This window comes from Carya illinoinensis, chromosome 16 (genome assembly GCF_018687715.1).
Source record: "Carya illinoinensis cultivar Pawnee chromosome 16, C.illinoinensisPawnee_v1, whole genome shotgun sequence".
Lineage (NCBI taxonomy): Eukaryota > Viridiplantae > Streptophyta > Magnoliopsida > Fagales > Juglandaceae > Carya > Carya illinoinensis.
Window position 1 is genome coordinate 9,884,528 of NC_056767.1, and position 26,577 is coordinate 9,911,104.

Consider the following 26,577-nt stretch of genomic DNA (forward strand, 5'->3'; position numbering starts at 1 on the left):
CATTGTTCATCAAATTTTTAACATTTTATTTTAAAAAATAAAAGTTTATCTAGTAATTGATGGATAATAACACATCAGCATATATGACAAACAGACACAGAATAATGAAAATGCAGTATATAGCATTAGTCAATCAAAGTAAGGAGTCAATTTCTTTATATTAGCATGAATGGAATCAAAGTGATCTTTTTCCATCGCCTCATAGCTGCTTTAGTGACTTTTGAGTTTCTGATACAGACAGAAAGTGGGGGGATCCAGTCAAAAGTTTGATGCCATGCCCTCTGCAATAACAAACAAACAGGACTTGTCTTTGATCCAAAATTCTTTGAACTAAAAAGGTTTCAGGAGAAAATGCTTTTAGCACAAAGTATTCAGAAGGATCAGACAAAGAGCTAACGATGTTGCAAATAGCATTTGGAAATAGAGATAGCCATTGAAGGTTTGAAAAGCAAAGATCCAATCGTTCTTTCACATTTGCTCTACAGAATCGACGGTTAGACAATATGACAAGGTCTCAGTCCTAAATCCAACAAGCCAATCCATAAAAGAGTAGTGATAAGTACAATTTACAAATATACAAACCTTACGTAAAAATGTGGATCCCATAAAAAAAATGTGAATCCTATAAAGAAAAAATAAACCTTTCACACTTTTTCACGATGAGTCTACTTTTTTATAAGGCTTCTAAAGTAGGAAAAATATAGTTACAAGCATAATTATGCACTAATCTATGCACTAATATGATATAATTGGTTAAAAAGTAAATTTTATTAAAAATAGTGTTAATTTAAATTTTAAGTATAAATAAATCAGTATTGGTACATAGATTAATACGCGAGTGTGCTTGTATATAGCAAAACTCTATAAAGTAATACTTTTGATTGCTAGTGCAAAGCTAGCTATAAAATTCATTTTCCTCTTTTTTTAGTTCTCCTATTTAGTCCGAGTTGTGCTATATACTACACTCATTCCACTCTTATTAAATTGTGCATGTGGCATTATCCATTCACCATTATAATAACAAATTCAATAGTTAATGGATAATATTACGTCAACATAAAATGGAATGGGTGTCGCATACATTTTCCTTTGTAAAAACAATCAAAGGTATATGGGTATAAACACATTAAGATAAAAGTGAGATGAATGTGTATACAAATGATCGCCAATCGTAGAATCTTTGTATGTTTTGCTTGCTTTCAAAGAAATCCATATTCAATAGAACTGCATAAAAATTACATAAAACCATCTAAAACACAATGTTTCTACAAACTAGACAGATTCTATGCTCAACTCTCCCTTTATATATTGGCAAGACCGAACCTCTAACGCACTGGTATAACTCACCAGCACCTTACATTTGCATATATACATATGAAAGCAACAAAGCATAGCATTGCAAACAAAGGAAGATAGGTAACTTCCAGAGCCATTTAGCCAAATAAAGACTAGAGAATCCTAGAATCTTCTAGCAAACTGAACAAAAACCTCAGAACCTAAGATAGACATAACGTCAAAAAATTTATATGTGAGATATTCGGATAGCTGTACTGACCAAGAGTCCAAGGCTGCTGCCACAACATCTGCTTCACTCACATCCATATATTCACTCACATCCATATAGTTCTCTCAACAAAACCAGCACAGGAATATAAGGGGCCTTTCCAGATAGGGCATTATCGTCCTGAAACATGATATGAGATACAACATCATGACAATACTTGAAAGCTTTGATCAGTCTGTTCTACTGGCAAAGGCCTTCCCCAGTTTCAAACCAACAGTTTCAGAACTAGGTGCAATCATCAAGTTTCCACCATCAGACATGTAGAAATAGTTGTAGTTGATCCTCGTAACCAAATCTGCCAGATGAGGGAAGTGACCCACATTGAGCTTGAAAGATAGGACCTGCACAGAAAATCACCCACTATAATATTACCATTTTGTGAGTACAACTACTTTCATATCTTACTCGTGCCTGTTGAAAGATATCGTACTCTAAGCAAACTACAGTTTTGATGCAAACTTTGACAGTCACATCATAAACAGGGTCAATAATGGAATTGGGATGGATAAAAGTTTACTCTCAGTAGGAAAGCAATGCAATCATCAAACTGTTTCTCAATGCGGTCAACTTCCATCTCACATCTGGCCTTGATCGCAGAAACTGCACCACCACTAGTTAGTGTTTGCTGTATGGAATAGAAATCAAGAGCTAATCCAAGGATGCTGTTGATTCGGCTTGCAATCAAAGCCCACTGAATGCAAAGAAAGCATTAAAAAGAACTCAGTTTTTCTTCAAAATTATCACTTGAAAGATCCAAGCCTTAAATTAGATAAAAAAATCAAGAAGCTGAATACTCACCAGTTTATCTGGGACAACAAAGCACTGCCGCTGAATTGAAAGTAAGTAGGCTTCGTGCACTTCTATGACCTCATCCAAGGATATTGCAGCTGCCATACCCTCACATAGTTCAAGCCATGCACTATGATATACCTGCTTACCAAATTACTATCAGAGATCAGAAATCCAGTACTGATGAAAACAGAAACTTGGATGCCAAATGGTATGAGCATAACTAGTAATTTATAGCATGACACACCATTTATGAGGAAAAGAATATAAGATGTAATCATAAATGCCACTTCCCACTGTAAAATTATGTAGCTTTTGAAGGAAATGTTCAATACTGCATTGATTTAAATGTGATATCATATTTAAGAGGACCTTTTGCTTGAAGAGTAGCCTTTGTCAGCAGAACTCATTCTAGTTATGTATGTGAATTTGGATAAAAAAAAAAATAAACAATCCAATGTGCTATAACTCCATTTATCCAGTATGATAACTACTGTCACAGTTCATAACCCACAGAACATATGAGCTTCTATTAGGAGTCTGGAGAATCCATTTAAATTTTGAGGAACTATGAAAGTAGAAAAAGAAGCAACCACAAAACATTATGCTTTTGATTGGAAATAACCTAAAACATACAAAATGAGTAATAAACATTAAATGATATCGAGACTTATTTTCTTTCTTTCTACCCAGTTAAGTTAAAGTTTTTGGAACCTCTCTCTATACTGATGACAACACTCACTAAAGCTCAAAACGTATTATGAATTGAAATCCACCAGGGATAACAGGACAAATTCATAAAATCAAGTTCTAAGAGAATGCATAAAATCCACGTCAAACAGTCACACTAGACAACTTATGCCATCATATTTCAAACAATTTCTTCCCACCATGCAACACCACTAGAGCACTTAGCCAATCTCTTGACAGAACATCTAAATCAGCCAAGGTAATAAGTTAATGATTTATTGATCATATCAGTATACATAAAAAAGTTTGTGTCCATGAGGTGAAAAACCAAAGGAAAAAATAAATAAATAGGACAAGTCAATGAAAATTCATAAAGGATTGAAATAAGAAAACATGTCAAGGTGGTGCTATAATATATAACTTATAGAGAGCACACACAAACAAAAAAACTATGCTCATTATAGAAAATTCCACAAATACAAATCGTAACATGAAAACTAAGTAGCACTTTGCTTGGATTTTAAAGGCATGTGTACAACATACCAAATCAAAACATTACATTCTGTCCATGTGCATAGGTCAAAGATTGCAAATAGCAACAGAATTTCCCTGAAAGTAAGGTCCACATATACTACAGTGGGACAAGCCTTACCCTGTCCATTACATATTGGTGAAAAGCATCCACAAAATGGAGGAGTTTCTGCTCCACTAACCAGTGGCGCTTGCGGTTGCTTTCTGCAGTACCTCTACTCTGCAACGTAATTGGAACATCATATAAATCAGAAAACCTTAAACATGTGATCTTTAAAAAATTGTCAACATTGATCCATGTTATAAGTACTTGGGCATCTTCATCTTGATTATATGTTCTGCTCAAAAGGAAAAACAATGGTTATAGAATAGCATTGGACAAAAAGAAAAGAAAAGAGAGAACTAACCTTCCACATCCACCTCCGAGCTTTATCAAGAGCAAATTTTGCGCGCTTGACTTTCAACAAGAAGCCCATCACCTACATCAAACATGGAACAATCAGAGCACCAAGACGAAGACACCTTGGACACTGCCAAAAGTAAAAATATTTACTTGGTTGTACTTCTTAACAGCCTCTGTATTAGCAATAAGCTCAAGTGGCCAAGAGACCTGTCACATGCAAAACACATGCAAATGAAAGTTGATACATAAAATGGGTATGAAAGATAATATGAAGTGAACCCAAACATGATACAAACCTTGTACGTGAATTTCAGTAGGTCAAGGCCATCAATCCCAAAACTATGAACACGACTTTTTTGAGGGGTTGAGGCAACAGTAATTACATTAGGTTGATCACCATCAACACCTTGAGTTTTGGCGATGGACACAACCAATGCATCTGGAGCACTTAGAAGCATTCCATCGGCAGAGTTTCTAATAGATTCCTATATCCAATTAGCAAGAAAATTACTACCATATAAAGTAGCAAGAGAAATGAAAAACACATTGACCACAACAACTAGGACCAATAAATACCACCTATTAAATGCAATCAATAATTTAATAAAACTAAATTATAAAATCCCAAAAAATGAGTGGAACACTTCAAGCACCATGCGGTCATACTGTCATAGCCTCTCACCTTCCCACCCTACCTTTTAGTATGTTACAAATGAGGATTAGAAAAAGAAGGGTAAAAGATAGTTCTTCCTGTGTGTCAACGTTCTAATATATCCAGTGAAATTTGACCTTATGTATATTTCAATTATATTCCCCTTATACTTCCATAGCACCTTTGAGCCAGGTATGCTCTGTTTGAGCCAGGGATGCTTTGCTCAGGAAGTTCTTAGGAATTCCATCGACCCCTCCACCTGAGGTAGTGCCTCCACAGTAGCCAGAAACCAACCAAAACTGATTCTACCCAAAGGCACTGTTCGATCTGCCCCCTGCTCCTTTCGGTTATCCATAAAATAGAGACCCCTTCACCAAGAACTCAAACCACTTGCTCTCAGCATGAAAGTGGTTCAAAATCCCCAACTTTAAGAAACCCATCCAAATGAGAAAGAAAGAGTGAGATGATTACATGATAGGTAAGAAAACGGAGGCAAGGTTATTACAGGCAAGATAACACACCATCAACATTCATTGAAAACAAGAGGGAGAACAAGAGAGGGGTGAGAGACAGAGAGAGAAAGAGTCATGTAATTCTTACAAGAAAGTGATTAGTTAGAAAACTAATTTATAAAATTTTGCTTTTATGGTAAAAGGAATCTCAATAACAACACATGCCAAGTATTCTTAAAGTTTGTACAGACTTCTTTAAACATGAAGGAAAATACATTTATTCAAAGTAATTTTGTGATGTTGATAGCTGTTGTAAAATCTTTCATGTAAACATAACCTACCTCAAACAGTAAGCAAAATACTTTATTGGAGGGAGTAATTTCACCTGTAGTATTGTATTCAACTCAAAATCATCATCCCAGGTTTCTCCCTTGTCCAGCTTATTAAAAATCACAGTCAAAAAGTGCTGCAGCAGATCACCTGAAGGTAACAATCTATCAGTAAATATGTCAAAGAAATTTGTGGACGTCTACTAACAAACATAGACCAGGAAAAAAGTTCATCTTTCTAAAGAGTACCTGAACCTAACAAGTATATCGCACGCAACACTGCAAGTTCATCCATTAACCTCCACTCAGTCATCAACTTTGACAATATATGCTTGCCTACATAATCTACCTACGACACAGAGAAGTAAATTAATTCTTATATATGAACTGCAAGCATACAATAATAAGAAACTAAATTTCTATAAACTAGTTTTAGCTATTTACTTGCTTCTTAACGTAGATAGTAAGGCATTCCTGCATAATAACCAGAGGAAGTGGAGTAGTTCTCAGTTCAACATTTTGGATCCATGTAAGAACTCTTGATGCAAGGGTGCTATTATTCTGGAAAGGTAACCGCTCTGACATATGGAGATCATCCTGTTTCCCAATGGCATACAGGTCTTATGAATACTTGCAAGGAATGATAAAAAAGCTATAACTGTAAAGCTGCACAGAAAACTACCACTCTAGAAGTACCTGAAATATATATTCTCATAAAAAGAAAAAGTAGTACCTGAAATGTAGGAAGAAGTGTAGGAAAAGGAAACAACACTTCCAACATTTCTGTGTCATTTTGTGAACGAATATATTCAGATTCACTAAACTGGAAACCAAAAGCATAGTTTGTTCCTTGAGTAGCATAAGAAGATCTCTGCTCGTTGCCAAACACAGCCTTCCGTAAAATCTCATCATTTAAAGGTGGTAAATAGGAATTTCTAGACAAGTTAAGTGTTTTCCAGGCATCCATATTCTTTCTAAGGGTCTTCTTACACACGGTAATAACTGGATTTTCTGTGCAGAACGATTCCAAGAGAGGCAATTTAGCAACAACATCTGCAACCATATTCTCTTCCTTTGCATCAAGAGAATAGCTTGCATCCTTACGTGCAGACTTTGAATTGATCACTCTCTTTTGTAGCAATGTATCAACCAAGAACTTATACCAAATCTTCTCTGAGCATGGTAAAAGTGGCAAAGTTTCACCACCACCATGTTCTACTTTTAATTTGTTCACTAAGGATTCCTCAGATGATGGGGTGGTTTTGCAGTGGTTATCTTGCCAAAAGTATCTAGAAATGTGATCACCATGGCCTATGAGACCTGCTAATGACACAAAGAAAATTTCTGATAAGGTTAACCCAGCTATAATCTGCCCACGATGAAAACCATCACTAGAAGTTCCAAAACCGTCAAACTGACAATCACTTCCTTTGCTAGATGTCACCGAGAATGTAGTAGGAACATGCCGGATCAGTTGCAATGATTTTCCAGCAGAGAGAACTGATTTAGACATCTCCTTAATAAACAGAGGACAAGCTTGGCAGTCTCTGACGCTCCCCTCTTTTCCTTTTATAGAGCTAGACAGAGAGATGGAATCCCTTTCACCTGTTTCCTTCTTGTCATTTGTCAAAGGTACACGATCACTGGAAGAAGTTGTGGCAGAGAGCTCGTCATCAAACTTACGAAACTGTACTGATCTTAGTAGATAGCTCTTCTCCCAGAAATCAGCCTCATCAACCGAGATTGATCTGTTTGCATAAAAGAACATCTGCAAAAGGGAATAAAAATGATCAACACAGTATTTAGAGAGGAAATAAGGAAAAAAATGACACTGTTCTAACCCTCTGTCAATACTGCTTAAAAAACATGAGACAAATTCTCAATTTCAGAAAATGCATACATCAGGAAATGTGATACACAAATTCAATATAAAAGATATTATGGGGAGTTAAACGTGATGTTCCCTTATATTCACCAGTGCAATGTAACAAACTCCATCCGCAAGATAACCACTAACATTGTTACACCAAGGAAACGTGTTTTGAAACAGTTTTTACATCAAATGACATCAATTTTTGAAAGTATAGAGCTACGTTTGAGGTGTCCGCAAATCCAAGATAGAACCCTTCTAAGCTTTTTGATATAAAACAAATTTTTAATCACAATTACCTCCTCAAAAGGATCATCTAGTGATCCTTCAAATAGCCACGAATCAAGACCCTCAATATATGGCAACAAACTCCCAACAAATATGTGAAGCAGCATCTGATAGGCTTCCACCTGAAAGTAGCATAACTTTAAAGAGAAGCAAAAGAATCAAATAACAAGCACAGTGTTGCACAAAATTAGTCACAACCTCACCACCTTGTACTAGACACACTTCATTGAGCCTCTGGTAAAGATAGTCAAGCACACAAACAGCCAATTCAGCAGCTGGAACAGAAAAATTAGACTCAAAGTATTCTCGGGGAATGGCTCCATGGACTATTTGAAATAGAAACTCAGCACCTGAACAAAGACTAATATCAATAAAGGGTCATCAGTGATTGTCACAACAAGAAGAATCAAAGGATATCAGGATTGAGACCACAAATGTGACTGCATGATGAGTACCTGAGAGAGAGAGGGATAATAACTTATCTAACAAAGACACTGAGTCTAGTTTCACATCTAACTGAAAATGGAGGATGTCCAATGCACTGACTGCAACCAAACGAAATGTGAAAAGCATGTGGGGCCTAGAGAAGGAACCAAATGCTTATGCATGTTGATGTGTGACACAGAAATCACGTTTTAGGGCTGTCCTTTTAAGGAAAGAAAACAGAGGAGCAATTCAAAAGATCAAACTCTTTTTTGGTTTACATTCCCTTTTCCCTTTTTTTACTATTTGTCTCGTATTAGGTGGGCTCTTTGACCAAGAGAATAATAGCTTTCAAAACGAATGATAAAATAAGATCTCAACATGAAGTTGCAAGATTCTGGATTGTACTAGTCACTAACAGGATAGACCAAACAGCACATTCTTGATTGTGATGAGATTGAACAGGTACAAACCTTGATAAAGAACTGGCCAAACCTAACAAGGTCGGAGTGGTCCCCATGTCCGCACTGCATATCTTCATTTCTTCATTCAAAGCAATATCCCTCAACCTCTGCTCTAAAAGGATATAAACTCGTCTTCATTGTAGCAAGAAAGATCATAGATAATTGAAATTTTATACCATTACATACATACCTTAAGCCATGCAGAAACAGAGCATGTAAATGCTCTCAAAGTAGGAGGAGGTGATCTCACATATCTCTCAACTTCATTGACTACCGTTTCTACATGTTGTAAACATGTCGCGGCATACATGAATTGATTAAGAATAGTTAGGAGGCTTGTATGAGAAAGGTGAGTCACATATATTCCAGTTTTAGCATAAAAACTCTTTTCATTCTGGTCCCAATAGAACAGGGAACTAGAAAATCCTTGCAACATTCGTAAAACGCCTTGTACCTAACAAAATAAGAGGAAGATGCATCATGAAGTTAAAAGCAGCTCTAGCAAACATAGTTAAGGATCTATTTTACCGAAACATGACCATACCAGGTCAAATTCATCTGTCCTCAAGGAGGAAATCGGTGCTGCAAAATGTATTCCATCAGAGAAGACATCACAGATCCTATTGATTAAACTTTTAGAGACTTCTGTCTTTTGGCCATCTGCGGAATAAAAGATAATGCAAGTCTATGAGAGCAAGAAAACAGTAATGGGCTAGTAAAAAGTTTTTTTCCCCTGTTTTTGGACAGATAAACCCCCCCCCCCCCCCCCCCCCCCCCAACCAAAAAACAAAAAACCAAAAAAAGACAAGAAAAACCAACAGGCATAGTCTCCATAAATATTTTAAGTAGGGAAGTCCCCAAAACTGAAAATAGTTCGTTCTCAGGAGATAATTACAGAATATCGGGGACGCTAGTTCTCCTATGCATTTCGTTTAGCATATTTGACAGATTTTAATCTATGATGGATCTGGAAAAACTTGTATTAGGTTTCTAAGTCAAGTTCATTAGATTAGGCTTAAAAAGAACTACTCTAGTAAAGGGAAAACATATAGCCATATAGGTAATGGGCTTTGCCTCGTAAAGGTAAAACATATACGCATATTTTCTAAGTCAAGTTCATCTGATTTTTATATATATTTTGCGAGAAAAATAAAACCATTTCAATGGGCTTTGCCTTCAAATTTCCGTTTCCCTGCATACCCTCCCTTCCAAACAGATCGTTGATCTAAACTCTCACGAGTCAATTTTATTGGAACACATTTCAATCAGCTGGGGACCGTTGGAAAAATCCAACAAAATGTAGAAAACACATACCGTAGCAGAGAGGTTTCCCCATCAAAACAATTTATGATTATCGACGAGAGCCAAATCAAGTTTCGTTCCCATTAATCACTCAAATATCCTGGCAATAACAGAAAACAGGAAACCAAAATTTAGAAAGAAAAAAACTTTACACGAGAATGCTCGACGATCCTTTTAGTATGAATTCGAGTATATCGCAACCAAAAAAAAAAAAAAAAGAACAGAGATTACCTATTCTCCATAAGAATGCTCTCAGGTTAAATCGTTGCTCAAGGATAATTGAGATCCAAGACGCAAACGAGGAATCTACCGGTCTTGCCCTAGTTCTCGTCAGAGCAAACTCGAGAGTGCTCAGCAGGTCTAGATTTCAAACTGGAGAGAGTGCAAATTTTGTATATCTGAAAATCAAATGAAATGAGTTACTTTGCGCAAAATATTCCCTCTGAAAATCAAATGAAACGAGTTACTTCGCGAATAATTATATGATATTTGAGTGAAAATGAGATGAGTTAAAAATTATTTGAATTAAAATATTTTAAGAGATTTTAAAAAATGAGAGGGAAAAAGTTAAATATAAAGTTAAAATATTATTATAATATAATTTTTTAATATTATTTTGATTTTAGAATTTGAAAAAATTAAATTATTTTTTATATTTTATTTTAAAATTTGATAAAGTTATAATAATTAAATAATAATTAAATAGGAAAAAAAAAAGATTTACATAATACTCTAGAAAATTGATGATGTATTGTTCTTCTTTATGATTTCTATACTGTAAATGACGTTACTCACTTAGAGGTAGGATCTCCATTGATAAAGAAGAGACGAAGGAAGAGAAATGAATAATAATTTTCATAAAGATTTAGAATAACCCTAAGGTAAAGGACAGCCCCCCTCAAATAGGTTTGACACTACAAGCATAACCAACTTGATTCCCTTTCAATAACACTTCTAATGAAATTGACTCAAATTCTTTTTCTTTTTTTTCTTTTTTTTTGAAATAAACTTCAATTCATGAATAAATGAACGAATTTATAGCTATGATTAATAAGTTCAAGTATAAAATTTGATTACAAGTCAACTACTCATCGGTTATACGCTCCCCCACACACAACTTTCATTGTGCCGGACACTGTCTAAAAATTTTATAAAAAACTCTCTAAAGATACAGTCCTTTTGAAATGTGAGACTCTATAAAAATAGAGATGTTCATCTCGACTTGTTTACGAGAAAACAACTCTTATCACCACCACCCTTCAAAAAATGAGGATTTATCACCCTAATCCTCCAAAAAAAATAGGGACTAACCTACCCTTCTCCTCCAAAAGAGGAAAGGGAATTGTCTATTTCAAAATTATTCTATTTTAGCCGTAACAGACAAAAAACCAATACAGCTTAAAACATCCTAACAGAAAAACCGTGCAATCCACGCCGAATGCCCACGTCAAAAGCCTCTCCTCTGTCTGCACCACTTTGTCCCCCACTATCCTTGCTACCCATAGCTGCCCCAGCCCGCCCTAAGTCTTGCCACATCCTACAACCTACAAGCAAGCAAGCAACGGACCTCTCCAGAGTGCAGCCGATGGCCATCCTCAAAGCACCAACGGACAAGCATGCAATCAATAGAAAACACACCTTCACCGTAAACCCTTATTACAGACTAAAAACTTCACCGAACAAATAAACACCATGAAAACAGAAAAACAAAGACTAAACAAACCCAACTGAAGACCTCGACGCCTCCCTATCCCTTAATACAAACTAGAAGAGAACCAAAAGAGAAACTAAAAACCGAACAAGACTGGAAAAACAGAGAATAAAATAGTCTATAAAAATGAACTATAACCAGACTGTAAACAACCGTCGCCGATCCCCTTCTCCGACCACCATCTATGAAGAAAACCTCCATGAGCTATAGCCAGGCTCCATCCCGAAGAAAGCGCTTTATGCCCCCATGCACATTAGCATGCAAACCGAAAAACTCCTCTGTTTTTCATGGATGAAACAGAGTTCTTTAACCACGCCGAAATGCATCCCAACCCCGCACTTAAATCATCGCCTTCGAGAGCAAGCCACACTAACCTTGCTCCCATCGTAGATCCTCCATAATCGTCCCCTCAGTAGACCATTCTTTCGGCAGCTAACACCAAACCATGCTCATCCCCACATGCACCTCTCAAGCATGCCTATCTTCATTTTATACGTTTGATAGCTAGCACCTCCCCATCGTGTAAACCACCCAAACCCAACCGGTCAGGGACTGGACTGGGTCATGGGTTTTCAAATCGCCCAAAACCATTGCCGTACGCAATCGAGATCCTCCACCGCCGTCGTGTAAATCCTCCCCGCCCAACTACATGAATAATAGAGGTTAAGGATTTGGGAACCAGGCCTGGTAAAGGCCATTCATCCCATCAGATTCATGGCCACAGCTTTTATTACCAAACTGAAAAAACAAAAACAATACTGATATAACCATCCTAGTGCTAACTGGAAAGGAGAAAAGTGGAGGGAGGGAGGGAGGGAGGAGCCGGGGCTACCACCTCATTGAGGGGGTTCCTTGAGCTTTTTTCCTAGAGAGAATGGAGAGTTTCTCTCATTAGGGTTGGTATAAAATTTCATAAAATCGTTGTTAAAACTGACTCAAATTCTAATACAAAAGGAAATGGGCCTCTCAGCCTTGGACTCATTAAAGACATTGGTCTAAAACAAGTATAACTAGTATTGGACTAACAACATAAACCAAACGCATAACATAAGTAATAGAAATACATCAAATAACGCAACCCATGGGCCTCGCACCAGGGCCTAAGCCATAGCCCACTACCAAACCCTAAGTTAGAACACTTCAACAACTTCAATTCTTCAATTTTCCTCCCGCCACAAAACATGTTACAAAGCTGCTCCCATTAAAGCACCTTGCCCAGAAGGTGTAGATATGAAACTTTCATCTGCTCATACGGCTCCCAAGTGGTGTCGTCAACGTGTTGCCCTTAACACTACTGGATTAGACACTCTGTAAGGGATTGGTTTTTGAAACATTGGACACGGCAATCTAAAACCCCTTTTGGTTTAGACTTGAGGACCATGTTGGAGCCTATAGGTGGTAGTGTGGGCAAGAACACGTGATTTTGGCTCAGCTTCTTCTTCAACTGAGACACATGAAAGACTGGGTGGATGGCCACTGTTGAAGGGAGTTGGAGCTTGTAGGCCATAGATCCGACCCTTTGGATGATTGATTAGGGCCTATAGTACCAAGGAGAAAGCTTCAAGCTTCAACGTTGAGTTGCCTATAGGGTTGCAAGCATAGGTAAACAAGATCCCCCACTTGAAATTGTTGCTCCTTCCACTTCAAATCATAATATTTTTTTCATCTTGTTCTAAGCTCGCTAGATGTTATGATTGAGAATATTGATAATGTAGTCTCGTTATTGAAAGGCCTCTTCTACAGCCTTCATTTTGGATAACTCCGGTACATAGTTGAGTAACTTAAAGAAAAGGTAAAGAGAAGGTAATTGTTTAATGCTTCGAAGGGGGACATTCTAGTATATGAGTACTAGGTGGTGCTATACCACCACTCAGCCAAAGGCAGTCAGTGAGACCAATCTAGTGGCTTGTCCCCTACAGAACACCTCAAAAAATTTTCCATACAATTGTTCAAGGACTTAAACTACCCATTTGACTATGGATGGTAGGCAATGCTAAAGGCTAATTGCACTCCCTTCACTTTGAACAACTCCTACCAGAAATGGCTTGTAAAAATATTGTTTCTATCATAAACAATAGATTTAGGCATTCTATGAAGTTTGAGCCCATGTTTGGTGAACAACTAGGCTATGGTTCTGGCAGTGTCGGAGTGGGTGATGGGAATGAAATGTCCATGTATTGTGAGCCTATCCATAATAACCCATAGGCTATTAAACCCATGTGAGGGTGGTAAACCTTCTATAAAATCCATTGAGATATGGGTCCAAGGCTAGGAAGGGATAATGAGTGGTTGTAGCAAGCCACTGGGTTGTGTCTGATCAATTTTAATACTCTGGCAAACCTCACAATTTCTTATAAGCACTTTCACATCAGCCTTCATTCCCTCCCAATAAAGTCCTTTATAAGCCTATAAAGGGTTTTATCATACCTTGAGTAGGCTTGTTCATCCGGGTTCCAACCCCGAAATCTGGGTAGACCCAAACCGGAATCCGAATTTTAAATCCGAACCAGAATCCCGACCGGATTAGCCCGGTTCAGAAACGGGCTGGAACCGGGATGAATCCGAGTTCTTCAAAACCCGGATTCTGGGTTCCAAATTGAACCCAGGCTTTAAAACTCATCATGTCATCAGACTCGGGCCGCTCATTCTCCTCTGCATCCATCTTATCTAAATACTTCAACGATTTTATCAACCCAAAAACCCTAGATCAATAATCCTTGAGTCGCGTAAAGGGGCACTCGTAGAGATCCAGCGAGACCAGCTTCAGCTGTGCGAGTGGGGCGAGATCCTTGATGTACTGAATCCGGTTGTTGGAGAGGTCGAGGTCTCTAAGCGAGTCGAGGCCAGCTTCGACGAGGAATTCAAGACCTCAGGCAATCTGATTATCGGAAAGAATGAGCTTCTAGAGGTTTTGGAGGCGAGGGAACTACTCAAGAGAAGAGACACCGATGTTAGCAATAAAGAGGTGTTGGAGGTTCAGGAACCTCTCGAGTCCCATGGTATATCAAAAGGCATATACTTCACCCATTTACAATAACCACAAACAACTGGATCCACGGAGTCCCCTGGTACCTTCGATCCTGGCAGTGCGCACGCACGACCCAGTCGTGTTCTTGGTGGATATGCTGTCCTTGAGCAGCACAGGAATGCCGTGAGCTCTCCCAAGCACCCGACGGCTGCCTCCTCCCTCTGGCGATCGGCCTCCTCCCTCGACCTATCAGAAACTCGAATGGGGCTTAGGAGATTCACTTCCAGCACGCTGCGAAGCAAGGATTCAACCTTGCAATATGGTAGAGGGGCCAGAAACTCGAATGGGACTTGAGAGAGAGAGAGAGAGAGGGAGGGGGGGAGCGGTGGAAACAAAGGTAAAGTTAAAACTAGGTTTGTAAACATAAAACCGAGTTTTGTGTATACGTAAATCCGGGTACCGAGTTTTAAACCCAGTACCCAAATTTTAAACCCATATCCGGACCGTATAGGTCCGGTTTCGGCCCGGATCAAATCCGGGCGGAAACCCAGAACCGGAATTTGATTTTTCGGGTTTCGGACAGGGCCGGATAAAAATCCAGCCCGAATGAATAGTCCTAACCTTGAGTGCCCCCCCATGGGACTAGAATGCAATAAATGCAATAGCTTCTGCTTAAAAACAACATCTTTGCCACCACCAACCTTTGTTTGTAAAAAAGTAATCCATCCCTCACTTTTAAACTTCTCCAACAATTCTTGGATTTTAGGGTCTTGGTTGTACCCCCCCCCCCCCTTCTTTATGTCTTCCATCCAATCAAGGGTAGGTAAAAATATGATAGCAATTGTGGCTTCTATCCTTTGTTCCCTCCCTTCAGCCTTTTCGGACAAGGCATCCGCTACCTTATTTTCATGCCCCAACAATTTAGAAGTCCATTTCTATTGCATTGGAGTTCCAATTTTCTATTCTAGCAAATACTTCAAACTCTGGTAATATATTCTAACCTGTTCTAACCATAAAAGGGTGGCCTAACAAGTAAGGCCTCCGTTTCTGCATTGCCATGACTAGTGCATTCTTGCATGTGGATAAGTTTAGGATTCTACCCTTCAAAGCCTATCTATAAAAAGCTATAGGATTGTTTCTCTGCATTAACACAACCTCAATTGCCCCTCCAGAAGCATCACGTTCTATCACAAAGGGAAGGGAGAAATCTAGGAGGGCCAATGTATGGGGTTGACTTACTGCCCTTTATAGAATCTGGAAAGCTTATTTGGCTTCCTCATTCTAAACAAACTGATTCTTCTTTAACAACTAGTTAAGAGGGGCTACAATACTTTCATAATCTTTAGTAAACCTTCGGTAGTACCCAATTAACCCAAGAAACCCCCTCAATGATTTCAAAGAAGTAGGGAAAGGCCACTCGGTTATGGCTGTTAGTTTATTAGGGTCAGCCTTTTCTTCCTCAGCTGATATCACATGCTCCAAGTAAGCTACTTCTTGGACAGTAAACTTACAGTTGGACATTTTAGCCAATAGGCTATGCTACTTTAAAACCTCTAAATTAAGCTATAAATGCTTTAGATGTTCTTCCATGTTGGTACTATACACCAAAATATCGTAAAAATAAAAACACCAATATAAATTTTCTTATATATGGCATGAATATCTCATTCATCAAATTTTGAAAAGTACTAGGGGCGTTAGTTAATCCAAAGGGTATTATTAGGAACTCATAGTGCCCATCATGAGTCCTAAAAGTAGTTTTATGCATAACTTTAGGTTTAACCTTGATTTGGTCTTACCCCGAACGTAGATCTAGCTTGGAACCACTCAATTTATCCAATAACTCTTCAACTACATGAATAGGGAACATGTCTTTGCTTGTCACCTTGTTCAAGAACCTATAGTCTACACACATCCTCTATGTCTCATCTACCTTCCTTACTAAGAGTATGGGGATGAATAGGGATTTTGACTAGGCCTTATTACCCCTAAGGTCAACAACTCCTTAAAAAAATTTTAGTCTCATTTTTTTGAAAGTAAGGATATTTGTAGGGTCTAACTGAAACTAGTTGGGCATTTGGATGTAGGGTAATGTTGGGGTAGGCCTCTCGAGTTACCAAAAACAACTTCATACTGACTCAACAATTTCTGAAAAATGGTATTTTTGGGCTTGTGGGCTCTTCTCTTACTTCTACTACTTGTAACAACAACCCATTTTTTTTCAAATTTGTTGTTTTGGTTATTGTTCCCTTCCTCGATTAGTTTGGCTGAGCAAAGCCCATGTAATTAGGGGGAGTTCGGTCCGGTATGGGGAGATTTTGTGGACCAAATAGGACCTATTCAGTCCAGGGTTTTCCCACCATGGACCAGACCGAACTCCCTTAAGATCGGGACCATCCGGTCCCATTCAGGACGGTCCATTCGGTCCATCCTTGACTTTTCTTTTCTTTTCTTTTTTTTAATCCAATGGCATTTTGTTTAATATTTATATAATTATATGAGTAGTTCTATACGCATGCATGGTGCGGACGAATAAGCGGACGAAAATGACGTGGCAAGCTAAAAAAAAAAAAAAGCAAAACAGTGTTAGGAGGGAAAAAGCTGAAACGTGTTTGAGAAGATTTCTCTCTCTCCCGTCCACCATCCACGTCCATTCGCTGCAGCTCTGCAAGAACGTTTCATGCGACCCAGCCCGCGACCCAGCCCTCTGAGTTCAGCTCACAGATTTTCTCCACCATTTTCACTATCGTGAGCAACTCTTGTTTCACTTTCTCCACTTTTATTTTTGAGTTTCTCTTTTTTTATCTCTCATTTATCTGTTCCGGTCCATTTTCTGCCATTAGAGGACATAGTAGAACTCAGAAGGAGAAACATTCGGCTTTCACACGTAAAGATCATCATCCGAAAAGGTATTGGCTTCCATAGTTTTAGTTTTTTTTCTTGTTTATTTGAACACAAGCATGTAAATTTTCTGCATTTTTTTGCTCTTGTATAACGAGATACCAGATGGTGCTTTCCTTTACCTCACAAAGTATTATTTATTTTCATTTACAACCAAACATAGTGTACATACGTAAGAATGGAGGGAAGGAGTTGAAGATGGGGTGGTTGAGGCTGTGTTGGTAGGTTTCTTGAAAGCAGGGGAAGGCACGGCCAGAGTGAAGTTGTGTTGGTTGGTTTCCTAGAATAGAAAGTAATTTTTATCATGATTTAAGAAGTAGTTCGAAATTTTTATTTGGCCAATTTGAAAGAGTATATCATGATTTCCCTTGTAAGTAGTTCATAAATTATGAAGTTAAATTATGTCCACAACTAAAAAGAGAAGCATTATAGGAACAGAAGCTACGGTTTGAGTAAGCACATTTCGGTTGGTAATTTATTTGCAAGTGGGCTGGTAATTTATCTGCAAATGTAAATAGAGAAGTTAGTTAAGGTCTATTCATTGATACAAATTGTATGTGGATTTGCAAGAGAGGATGAGTTCTAATTCTGTAATGTGCTTTATAGGGAAAAGAAATGTGAATCGTGCTTATGGATATATAGGAACCGTGAGTACTTTGTTGAAATCACCAGAGAAATATACTAATATGTAATGTTTTAGAAGGATATGTCTTTTGGCAAGTCAAGGATTTTCACATTATGTGTATCGTATTAGAAAAATGTTGCTCTTGTCATTTTTTAATTATATTCATATAATCCTTATTGATGTGGTATCAAAATTAGATTAGTACAGGATACACATAATTCCCGTCGTATAAATTGATGACAAATATGAGGTGATCAAAGGAAGACAAACTAAAAATATCATAAATATCATTTTTCATTGGATTAAGTTTCAATCCCTGAAAAGCCTAATAAAACATTATTAGAGCAAATAAAATCATATTCATTGTATTGTTTTCTTGCATTTGTTAAGTAAAACATTATATTTTGGATAACTAAACTTGTTATCCAAAAACTCAACACTCCAATGCAAGGTGCATTCTAGATTCAAGTATCAGATTCTGTTCTAGAATCAACTAGATTCACTTCTATGTGAAGTGAATACCATATTTAAATTTCTATAAGACTTTATTAATTTTGAATAAATTTATATTCATGGAGTTTTAATGTTCTAAAATATTCCCTAGATGGAGAAAGGGAAGGAGAAAATATCTTCCTCTACACCTCCTACCATAGAGGAAGCAACAAATCCTCTGTCTCAGGTAGGAATTTGAGCTGTAGCAGATATTTAGCTTTTAAACCATTATGTTGACTGGTTTTGTTTCATAATCATTACTATTTTATGTGCTAGGCTATACCAATTTCTTTTTATCCGGAATTTCCCAACTATATGCATGGTTTCCATCCACCAATGCCACATGCGTGGTTACCTATGCCATTTGTGGAGCGTCCTGATGCCAACCCATCTACTAATACTACTCAGGTGATAGATTCGTTTGATAAGTACTACGCTTATTTTTATCCATGTTTGTACTCAAACAAATTTTTTTGTGGGTGTAAACTACAGGGAAATGAAGTGCCCCCATTTCTCTCATCAGTTGCCTCTCCGATTGGTTTACACTCCACAAGTTCAAGCCATGTGGATGAACTCCAAAATATATCACCCGACTCTACTGGAAAAAGTATGTCTACGCCCTATATTGATGATACTGTTGAACCCAGAGATGTTGGACAGTCCGGGCTACAAAATACTTTCCATACTGAGGGGGCCAATATTGTTAAGGAGCCGAAGTTGGGAATGATGTTTAAATCTGAAGAGGAGTTACTTTCTTATTATAAAAGATATGGGCAACAATGTGGTTTTGGGATTATGACACAAAGGAGTCATAGGTTTGAGGATGGGAGCATTAGATATGTCACATTGGGGTGTGCTCGTGGTGGGAAGGCACAGAACCGTACGACAAATGTTGCGAGGCCACGTCCGACATCGAAGACAGACTGTAAGGCAAGGATAAATGTCATATATGAAAAAGGGGTGTTGACGGTGTCGAGTGTTAACAATTCTCATAATCACGGCCTAAGTCCACAAAAGTCGAGATTCTTCCGCTGCAATAGAGAAGTGAGCGAGTCTGTTAAGAGAGTCTTAGATATTAATGATCAAGCTGGGATCAGAATGAACAAGAGTTTTGCCTCTCTTGTGCAAGAAGCGGGTGGATTTGAAAACTTGCCATTTAATGAAAAAGACTGTCGAAATTATATTGACAAGGCACGCCACCTTCGACTTGGGAAAGGTGGTGCTGGAGCCCTCCGTGAGTACTTTGCTCGGATGCAATACAAGAATGATGGGTTCTTTTCACTAATGGATATGGATGATGACGGACGGTTGAGGAATGTATTCTGGGCGGATGCACGAAGTAGGGCAGCCTACAAATATTTTGGGGATGTCATCACATTCGACACGACATATTTGACAAATAGATATGGGATGCCGTTTGCACCATTTGTTGGTGTAAACCACCATGGCCAGTCAATTCTGTTGGGGGCAGGATTAGTATCTAGTGAGGATACGGAAACATTTTCATGGTTATTTCAGACTTGGTTGACCTGTATGGATGGTGAAGCTCCCAAGGCTATTATCACAGATCAAGATAGAGCCATGAAAAATGCAATAAGTCTCGTATTTCCAAACAGCCGACACAGATATTGCTTATGGCACATATTGAAAAAATTGCCAGAGAAGCTAGGTTCACATGGTGCATACAAAACTGGGTTAAAAAGTCAGTTACTAAATTGTGTGTATGACGCTCACACAAAGGAAGAGTTTGAGGGCTCTTGGGAACTGTTAATTACGAAGTACAACTTGGAGGAGAATGCTTGGTTGAAGAGTTTATACGCTGAGCGTATGTATTGGGCACCTGTGTACATGAAAGAAGTTTTTTGGGCAGGAATGAGTACAACCCAACGAAGTGAGAGCATGAATGCTTTTTTTGACGGGTATGTTCATGCTAAGACAAACTTAAAAGAGTTCGTCGATCAATTCGATAATGCAGTGAGGAAGAAGATTGAGAATGAAAGTGAGGCAGACTTCCACTCATTCAACGTCACAATTCCTGTCGTCTCTCCCTCTCCACTTGAGAAGACTTTTCAAGACATATACACTTGCAATAAATTTAGAGAAGTGCAAAAAGAAGTAATAGGGATGCTTGCAACTCTTCCAACTCTACACCGGAAAGATGGTGTAATTGCAACGTACCATGTAGAAGATGAAGTTAATGTTGATGATTTCATCAAGGAGGTGACCCATATAGTGTACTTTAATGAGGCCGAATGTGAAGTGAAGTGTTCATGTGCCTTGTTTGAGATAAGAGGGATATTGTGTAGGCATGTATTAGGCATTATGAGAGTTAACAAAGTCTGTTCGGTTCCAGAAAAGTACATACTAGATCGATGGAGGAAAGACATAAAAAGAACATACACTCTTATACGAAGTAGTTATGACATGGTTGATCAGAGGCCTGAAGTTAGCAGATATTCACGTATCATCAAGAAATGCTACGAAGTAGCCACGAATGCATCTTCATGTGATGAGCACACTGAGGATATGCTAGCTAAGTTAGATGCAATGAACTTAGGCTACCACACCAACAACCCACCCTCGAAGGTTATAACTTATAATGCCGATGCAACGATAGATGCGAGCTCTAAGAAAGTATTGAGTCCTCATGTAGTGAGAGGAAAAGGCAGACCGCCATCTCTTAGAAAAAAGTCAATGATTGAGAGAGGGAAACCCATGACGAAGAAGTCTAGCCAAAAAGGAAAACGTAAACAGGTTAACGAAAAAATCCAGCTCATATATGTTCTCCCTAATTTACCGTAATAAAATACATATATAAAATTAGCTCTGTTTATTAATAAATATATATATGACTGGATTTTTTTTTTAACTTTGTAGCCGCATGGAATAGAAGGCGAAGTTGTTGGAACGTGCAGGAATTTATTTGGCCAAGCAGATGTTGGGACACAACAAAATGTTCCAGTTCAGGTAGGCATTACGGGTCTTTAATGATAGGAGAAAATATATTGTGTTGTTAATACATATTGAAAATTTAAACACTACATATATATAATGTGTTACTATCTTCACTAATATTCTGCTTATTGGATTGGTAGCCCTCACAAAACTTAAGGGAGATGTTGGACTTTAGTGCCACCGAGTTAGGCTTTGCAGTGAATGAGACTCAAGAAAGTGTAAATCGTCTTCTTTATGTTTGACCAATTCCGTGTAAATGTTCCATAATAAATTTACAAGTTGGTTTGATTTTTAACTAATTCTTTATGTTCACAGATGCAAATGGGGTTGGATGGAACCCAGCCGGAATGGTTGCGTGAGTCACAACCGTCGCAATAAAAGATATTATAGGGTTTGTACCTATCCCATTACTTATGCAGTAATATTCTGCCTAAATTTTACACATATAGGATGTACATACCAAATCTGACTTTATGGGAAAGGTTGTAAATCTAGGTTGATTATGCCCAGATTGAGTCTACGAATATTGTGTAAATCTAAAGGTTGCTTATGTCAGGACGTGGTAACAAAAATATTAACTAATTATAGAGGTTGCTTATGCCCATATTAAGCTAACTGCAATATTCTGTTCCATAAAGGTTGCTTATGCCCAAATTTAGCTAATCCTAAGAATGTGTATATGTTAAGTATGCTAGCTAAGTTTGATATTCATTTATGGGAGTTTGATAAGTGTCTTCATTTTGAGTGGATTTGGTGTGCTGTGCTTTGCAGTTGTATAAGGGTAGATTCATGAAAGTTTTGTACAAAAAAAGAAAGAGTAAGGGGAAGATTGCCCAGACTAGTGGAGCCAAACTAGCAAAATCCAGCTTGGATGCCGTTGTAAATATTTTTTGAAGGCCAACTTGAGCTATTATGGAAGATTTATTGTTTATAATTTTTGTTGAAAGACAACCAGCTCGGATGAAAAATGAGCTCAAATACTACAGCTATATGTGTAAATGTTCCAAAGTGTTATATTTGATGGGTAACTTGAGTGGCTGTTATTGATTTTTGATGAAAAACAACCACATGTTCATGGGTAACTTGAGGAATATTTTGTTGAAATGAACTACAAGGTTATTATTTGCCTTTTTGTCGAAATGGTATTTCAGGATGTTGATATATTCATGTTGATTTTTTTTTTTTTTTTTATGTTAATTCAGGGTTTGTAGTTTTTATTTCATAATGAGTCCTAATGTATTAGGCAATTTTTGGCCAAAGATGCCAATAAGGCCGAATAGCAGATATATGGAATTGGGATCATATATGTTACAAGTTGGTTTGTCTTTTTATTTACAACCGTACGAATTTTTTATTTTATATGTTAACTTGTAATATATATGCCCAGATTTTACCAAATGGTTTGCTGTGTATAATGGCCAAATATGTCAGTTAGTACGTGGGGCTTATGAGAGTTGTCTTCATTTCCCAGATATGATATGCAAAATTCAGCTCATTAATAGACACAAAAGCTGTACATGTCTTGGAGTTACTTTTCAACTTTAATGAGCTTGAATGACCAAATATTAACTTTTCGGATTGAGTCCTAATATCGTGCATGAAATAGTGGTTGTTATTATAAAACAGGGCAATTTGCAATCGGTATTTTATTGTAAGAAGCACATATTATCTTCACAAAATAGGACTATCTTCACAACACAACACAAGCATACTTTCCAAATGTCCCATAATAAATTTGCTGCAATGAACTAATGCTGAAAAAACAACACAAGCATACTTTCCAAATGTTCCATAATAAATTAGCTTCAATGAACTAATGCCCAAAGACACAATCAACAGTTTCCAAGATCAGTTGTAAGTCAGCTGCCTACTTTTTCAAAACAACTGAGCAGACACTAAATACAGAATAAAGACTTGTTCAAGTTAATTTTGTAGACTGTTGGACTACAGCTACTCTAAAGCACATATTATCACAAGTGATCAACTTTATACACGAAGTTGCCCAGATTATTGGGTATTCACTACGATCGTGAGAAGTACAAATAAAGTAGGATACAAATTATACAATAGAGCCAAACACTTGGGCATTGACGCTGGACTCCCAAGTCCCTCTTGAAAAGTTCGCCCTCTCTTTTTCGAATCTCTTCCATCCAATTTTGAATCTCTTCCATCCAACTTCGAACCTCTTCCTCTCTTCTTCGAACCTCTTCCTCTCTTCTTTGAACCTCTTCCTCTCTTCTTCGAACCTCTTTAATATGTTGTTGAACCTCTAACTGTGTTTTCTGAAGTTTTTCCTCCTTCCTTAACATCTCAATTTCTTTTTCTTTTTCATGGCAGCTATCGCTATCTGCCCATTTGAAATAGTTGCAGTGTGGTAACCCCTGTATAAACAAACAAACAAACAAACAAAAGGCATAGTAAAAACTCACAGCAATTCTGACTCACACCCAAATATTGCAAGTTAAAGCACGGAAAATACTTTTTACCTGAGAATTGTACTTTGAACACCCAAAGAATGATCGACCTGGATTTCGTGGCGTATTCGATGTTCTAAGTGAAGCGGGTGACCCACAAGTACACATTGGATTGTTTCTCAAAGTATGAGTAACAAGTAAAGAAGAAGAATCTTCACTCGATACCTTTTCTCCAGACAACATTTTGCCAAAATAGGCAATGGAGTATACTGTTGAACTGTTGATAAGGTGCAAATTAAGTGTCTTCATTTTTAGTTTATGTATAAGGGTTTAGAAGTATTTTTTTAGAGAAGAGAGGTGGACCAACTTACTTACTGTTAGGGGAGTGTTAACGAAAAACAGATAAATCATGTTAGTGTTAGGGCAATAAGAGAGGTAATGTCATGAACACAAACAGAAACAAAAATTTATTATTATCCATAAATAATAGACCCACCCCAATCAATGAACAAAACTACACAACACAAAACTGCACAACACAAAACGAGCTAACTGCTCCTCTTATTTCATTATTTTTCAATTTGTCTTCAATACTTTTTCTGTGTTCAAACCTTTACTTCTCCCATTTCCTTTGGTGTAAGAAAGAGGGAGATGGACTTTTGTTGTACATTCTATTTCTTAATACTCCACAAATTCTTTAATTATATAGCGCTGATCACTAATATAAGATCTTAAGCGATTTTCTTTTAGCATTAAACCAAGGACATCTTTATTGCCTCTATCATGTTTCAAGATGTCAGAGAAAGGACTAAAGAGACTATAGGTCTATCATGACAGGAGTCACTTAGGATCAGGCCAGGCTAGGAGACTAGCCCCTCCATATTATAAGGTAAAACGCAAAAAGTAAGATGCATTCATATATGTCCACCACATCCATATGAATCTGCAATGTCATCTCTTGATGGCTAGCATCTTGGAAAAAGCTCCCATGTAGAGAGAGCTAAGAAGAAAATGGACACTGGACATTGGGTAGTACAAGTTTGTCCTCCAAAATCTCCACAATGGTTGCTGATAAGAAACAAGCAAAGAGAACTTTTTTTTTTTTTTTTTTTTTGAGATAAGTAACAAGCAAACAGAACTCTAACAACTTTCTTTCTAATAGAACACATTCTGCACAAACATTTTACACATTCTACTTGAAGGGCATCAAGCATGCAATTGAATAATAATATTAGAGTTTGATATAATTGGGTTCAGGTCGATGTGGGTCAATCTAAATCTGAATCAATTATAATCTGGTTGAAGAGCCGGTGGCTGCTTGACATGTTGAAACCAAACAGTTTTACCAAAAAAAAAACTGAAGAAACAATATGACTGACTCTAAAGCAACGATCAAGCATCTTTGATATCCAGGTTGGGTGGATTGACCTAAACACATCAAAACCCAAAACTATTATCTTCCACTTTCTCGGCAACCAAACACATCAAAACCCAAAACTATATATTAATTTCTGAACACAAACCCTACCAAAATGTGTTCCTACAGAAACCAAAACTATAAACCCTAAAAAAAAAATTCTTCATACAGATTTGGAGCTTCTAGTTTATTCATCATATTAAATAACAGACCAAATCACCAAAAGCACGATTGAGAGAGAGAGAGACCTGTTGGCTTGATTTAGGGTTTCCAGAAGCCGGATCTACATCGATTTAACCTGTTGAAAACAAAAAATCGCAATATATCATAAATAATAGACCAAATAACTAAAACCATGAGAGAGAGAGAGAGAGAGAGAGAGAGAGAGAGAGAGAGAGAGAGACCTTTCAATCTCGATTTAGGGTTTCTCAAAGTCTACGAATCTACGACGAGGAGTCCACGAAATACAATCATTTTCAGTGAAGAATAAGCCGCGGAGGGGAAAGCATCAAAACTCTACTTGGGGAGAGATCGATAGAGGAGAAGAGAGGAGAAGAGTTTCATACGGGGGGGAGAGATTGATAGAGGAGAAGAGAGGAGAAGAGTTTCATACGGGGGGAGAGATTGATAGGGGGGGAAGCTGAAGGGGGGAGGGGAAAGCAAATGGCTACTGGAAACGCAGTGCGTATTTTTTTTTTCCCGCTGAACTTAAAACGCACTGTTTCATTTATTAACTGACGTCAGCAATTGGTGCGCGATTCGTCCCCTCCGCGCCTGCAAGTAGAGTTTTTCTAATTATATTGTGATATATTTAATATATATATATATATATATATACATATGGTATACTATTATATATATTAATATATATATATTAGTAATACACTAATACTATTAGTCTATTAGAATATAATAAATTAGTAAAAGTTATTAACTTATTTACTATAACTAATAATATGTAATAACACTAGTACTAATAGATAATAACTAATAACTAGTATTACTAATTTACAATATCTCTTCATTGTCTTCAAACCCAACACATTTACTAATACTTTATGTAATACGATATTAATTTATAAAATAAGAGTAATACTTTTATAGTCTTATAATCTTATTACTAATACTAGCATATTAGATATTAAGTTAACTAATACTAATACTCTTAGTCTCTTATAATCTTATTACTAATACTAGCATATTAGATATTAAGTTAACTAATACCAATACTCTTAGTATCTTATAATCTTATTACTAATACTAGCATATTAGATATTAAATTAACTACTACTAATACTCTTATAATCTTATTACTAATATAGTAATACTAGCATATT

The 26,577-nt window shown here is 37.3% G+C and overlaps 2 protein-coding genes across 3 annotated transcripts; both read right to left on the reverse strand.

Annotated features, from left to right (window-relative positions):
• Positions 1 to 2: 2 nt before the first annotated feature.
• LOC122298471 (gamma-tubulin complex component 5-like) lies at positions 3 to 10,231 on the reverse strand. 2 transcript variants are annotated; one of them, XR_006239421.1, is made up of 19 exons: positions 9,989 to 10,231; positions 9,770 to 9,857; positions 9,000 to 9,115; positions 8,646 to 8,909; positions 8,465 to 8,562; positions 7,767 to 7,929; positions 7,580 to 7,690; positions 6,144 to 7,178; positions 5,855 to 6,007; positions 5,660 to 5,759; positions 5,467 to 5,561; positions 4,274 to 4,462; positions 4,128 to 4,184; positions 3,982 to 4,053; positions 3,696 to 3,794; positions 2,363 to 2,494; positions 2,082 to 2,255; positions 1,556 to 1,905; positions 3 to 281 (listed from the first exon to the last, which is right to left on the reverse strand). XR_006239421.1 is itself a non-coding variant. In XM_043108223.1 (18 exons), the coding sequence occupies exons 2-18, from the start codon at positions 9,789 to 9,791 to the stop codon at positions 1,735 to 1,737; spliced, it is 3,051 nt and encodes a 1,016-aa protein (XP_042964157.1). In that variant the 5' UTR covers positions 9,792 to 9,857; positions 9,989 to 10,231; the 3' UTR covers positions 1,194 to 1,734. The 2 variants fall into 2 exon arrangements, 1 of the variants encoding a protein (XP_042964157.1); XM_043108223.1 differs by lacking the exon at positions 3 to 281 and having other exon boundaries at positions 1,194 to 1,905.
• A 13,129-nt stretch (positions 10,232 to 23,360) lies between these two features.
• On the reverse strand, positions 23,361 to 24,228 carry LOC122299075. Its single transcript, XM_043108994.1, has 2 exons — positions 23,896 to 24,228; positions 23,361 to 23,790 (listed from the first exon to the last, which is right to left on the reverse strand). The coding sequence occupies exons 1-2, from the start codon at positions 24,130 to 24,132 to the stop codon at positions 23,431 to 23,433; spliced, it is 597 nt and encodes a 198-aa protein (XP_042964928.1). The 5' UTR covers positions 24,133 to 24,228; the 3' UTR covers positions 23,361 to 23,430.
• Between the last annotated feature and the right edge of the window lie 2,349 nt (positions 24,229 to 26,577).

Excerpts from the sequence above, each read along its gene's own strand:
- LOC122299075 (XM_043108994.1), bottom strand. The coding sequence starts at position 24,132 with ATGAAGACACTTAATTTGCACCTTATCAACAGTTCAACAGTATACTCC. Across the intron at positions 23,791-23,895 it reads GTTCAAAGTACAATTCTCAG|GGGTTACCACACTGCAACTA; the intron begins GTAAAAAGTATT and ends TTGTTTATACAG.
- LOC122298471 (XM_043108223.1), bottom strand. The coding sequence starts at position 9,791 with ATGGGGAAACCTCTCTGCTACG. Across the intron at positions 9,116-9,769 it reads GGGGAAACCTCTCTGCTACG|ATGGCCAAAAGACAGAAGTC; the intron begins GTATGTGTTTTC and ends TTTATTCCGCAG. Across the intron at positions 7,179-7,579 it reads TAGATGATCCTTTTGAGGAG|ATGTTCTTTTATGCAAACAG; the intron begins GTAATTGTGATT and ends TCCCTTTTGCAG.